At 39.4% G+C, this 2,500-nt stretch overlaps 1 protein-coding gene across 2 annotated transcripts in view; it reads right to left on the bottom strand.

Moving 5' to 3' along the window:
* LOC138059709 (gamma-aminobutyric acid receptor subunit alpha-6-like) overlaps window positions 1-2,500 on the bottom strand; it is a 22,481-nt gene that overhangs the window by 19,033 nt on the left and 948 nt on the right. For both annotated transcript variants that reach the window (XM_068905314.1, XM_068905315.1), the window contains exon 2: window positions 1,729-1,841. In XM_068905314.1, coding sequence (XP_068761415.1) covers window positions 1,729-1,841 — 113 coding nt within the window. The remainder of the gene's footprint in view (window positions 1-1,728; window positions 1,842-2,500) is intronic.

The following is a 2,500-nucleotide window of genomic DNA, read 5'->3' as shown; positions in this document are numbered from 1 at the left end:
CATAAGAATGTAAGAAATAAAATAATAAAATCATACTTATTTGATTGCTCTCCTTATTGGATTTTCAGGGAATTTCTATAAACGAAGTAATAGAGTTAATAAAGAATCTCAACCGCCCACCAGTTGACCCCGTTTGTTGCACTTCGGACTATCAAGCTGGAACCAAGATCAACAGTGCTGGGTCTTTATATAACTGAGGGGAAAGTGCTGCTTCAAGTTTTTAATTACCTCTGGGTCGAGAATGCATATGGTCAGACTCTCTCAAATTTTCAACAGTAAACAGTAGGCCCCGTCTCACAACCTTTAATGTTCAAAACCCTGTGAGACACTAAAAACCGACAAACTATGCGAACTTCAGTTGCATTGGTGGTTAATACCCTGCGGTATATGCAAATGAAACTATAAAAGAGGTTACATCATCTCCACCACATCACTTTACTCAAGGCCGCAAAAGGGTAGAGTTTGGGGATTAAAAAGCACGGCAGCCGAGAAGTTAAACGGAGAATAGACCACAATTCAGTCCGAAACAAAAGGCATCATCTCGAGGCTCTGGGGAATAAATATAAGAATTTGTACGAGTTTATTCCCCAGAGCCTCGAGATGATGCTTTTTGTTTCGGACTGAATTTTAACATATGGAAAGTGGGCTATTACGTGGGACATTTCCAAAAAGAGGTCAGGGAGGTACTCGATACCAAGATCTCCGTATTTCAAGACGCCCTTTTTCGGGCCAACCGGCATTTGCCGATATGTTAGAAAATTCGTTTATTTTGGAACCATTAACCGATAATAGACCAATTTCCATATATTAAAATTCAGTCGAAAACAAAAGGCATCATCTCGAGGCTCTGGGGAATAAACTCATACAAATCCGTATCTTTATTCCCCACAACTTCGAGATGATGTATTTTGTCTAGGACTGAATTTCAAAATCGAAATCGGTCTATTGCATATGCATTTCTTAGCTAGCAGCAAAAGGTTTAAGGCCGGTGTTCACGAGCCATACAAGCATGATAAGCACAAGCAACGTAATATACACCGACTTGTTCACTTTCTTTAGTTTCTTTATTTTCGTACTATGGATCGTACGCCCCGTCTCACAACCCTTCAATGTTCATAAACCTGTGGGACGTAACAAACCCATACACTCAGATTTGCAAATAGCGGGGCACGGAATTGGGACGATGTTATGGTCTGTCCTCTGCGGTGTATCATGGTCTGGAGGGTAAACGCTCGAAGATACTAGCTACACCAAGCTACGTATACTCTTAAATCCGGCAGTAAATAAAAACATGATGATGATGATGATAATCAAGACGCTACCCACTGAATTTGCGTGTATTTCCAGTGTCTATGCTTTTATTTCCTCGCTAGCGAAAGCGGGCCCTTAGAAGAAAACTCGCGACCCATGTCGCTTCATAACAGTGATCTTTTTCAGCGATATCTATCTTGTTTTTTTTTTTTTTTGTGATAGCTGAAATGAAGAAATGACTCTCGGGCAAACGGACAGCGACATTTTAAGTAATTATCAATAAAAAGCACGACCCGAAAACATCGGGTTCAAATCCCATTTAATTGCTGGACTTCAATTTGCTATATGATAGTATTTCTTACATTTCAACACCACAGCTAAGAATCATCAAAATCGCCTGGACTTTTTCACAGTTTTCACACTTTTTTTCCGCAATAGAAGTAAGATTTTACCACAAACGCTTTCCAGCAAATTCACCTGATCCGCAGTTTGGCCTGACCGCGTTGTCGTACTCTGTTGACAAATATTCCGCCAACTTCATTGAGGAGTTTGTTGCCCTGTTGGACTGCCTTGCCGGCAAACCTGTCTCGCTAATAATGACAATATTGAAAACAAATGAAATAGAGACTCTAAAAACAAGCGTGCAATTACGAGATAAGGGCGCTCCAAAAACTAAAGGAAATTGCAATAAGCAAGGACGAACAATGCAGTTTAGTAGAATCAGCCATATCGAAGTTCAATGCCGAGCTGTATAGATTTGTACTCGAAGTGTTACTTGTATTAGGGGCAACCAACGTCAATTTTCGGAAAATATCTGTTCGGAAGACGATTTGAGATCTAGAATTTTCGGAACATTTGTTGTAGAATTCCTTACTTGCCTGCCTTTCCTAGGATTTTCGATGATCTAAAATATGGTATAATTGCCCATTTTTAACGGATTTTCATCCAAAAAAGGTCACCTAGAATTTTCGGGAGCCTTTTTTCTGGCTGAAATTCTCGAAAAGGTAAGTTTTGATCCCTATAATTTTCGGATCACTACTGAGACTTTCAGCTAGGGAATCGGAACAGATGAAAAATTTTTAGGAGATAAAAATATGCCTACGTTTAACAATGCTATGTTTAAGTGGTTTTTAACTATATTCTCGTTGGGTGCCCCTGTTGTATATGTCATTGAATTTTAATATGGTCATCTTTCAACTTGAAATGATCCTCAACCAGTACACGAAACTCGTAAGGAAGCCCAACATAA

The sequence above is a fragment of the Montipora capricornis genome, chromosome 8, assembly GCF_036669925.1.
Source record: "Montipora capricornis isolate CH-2021 chromosome 8, ASM3666992v2, whole genome shotgun sequence".
Taxonomy (NCBI): domain Eukaryota; kingdom Metazoa; phylum Cnidaria; class Anthozoa; order Scleractinia; family Acroporidae; genus Montipora; species Montipora capricornis.
This window is presented reverse-complemented; position numbering and strand designations above follow the sequence as displayed.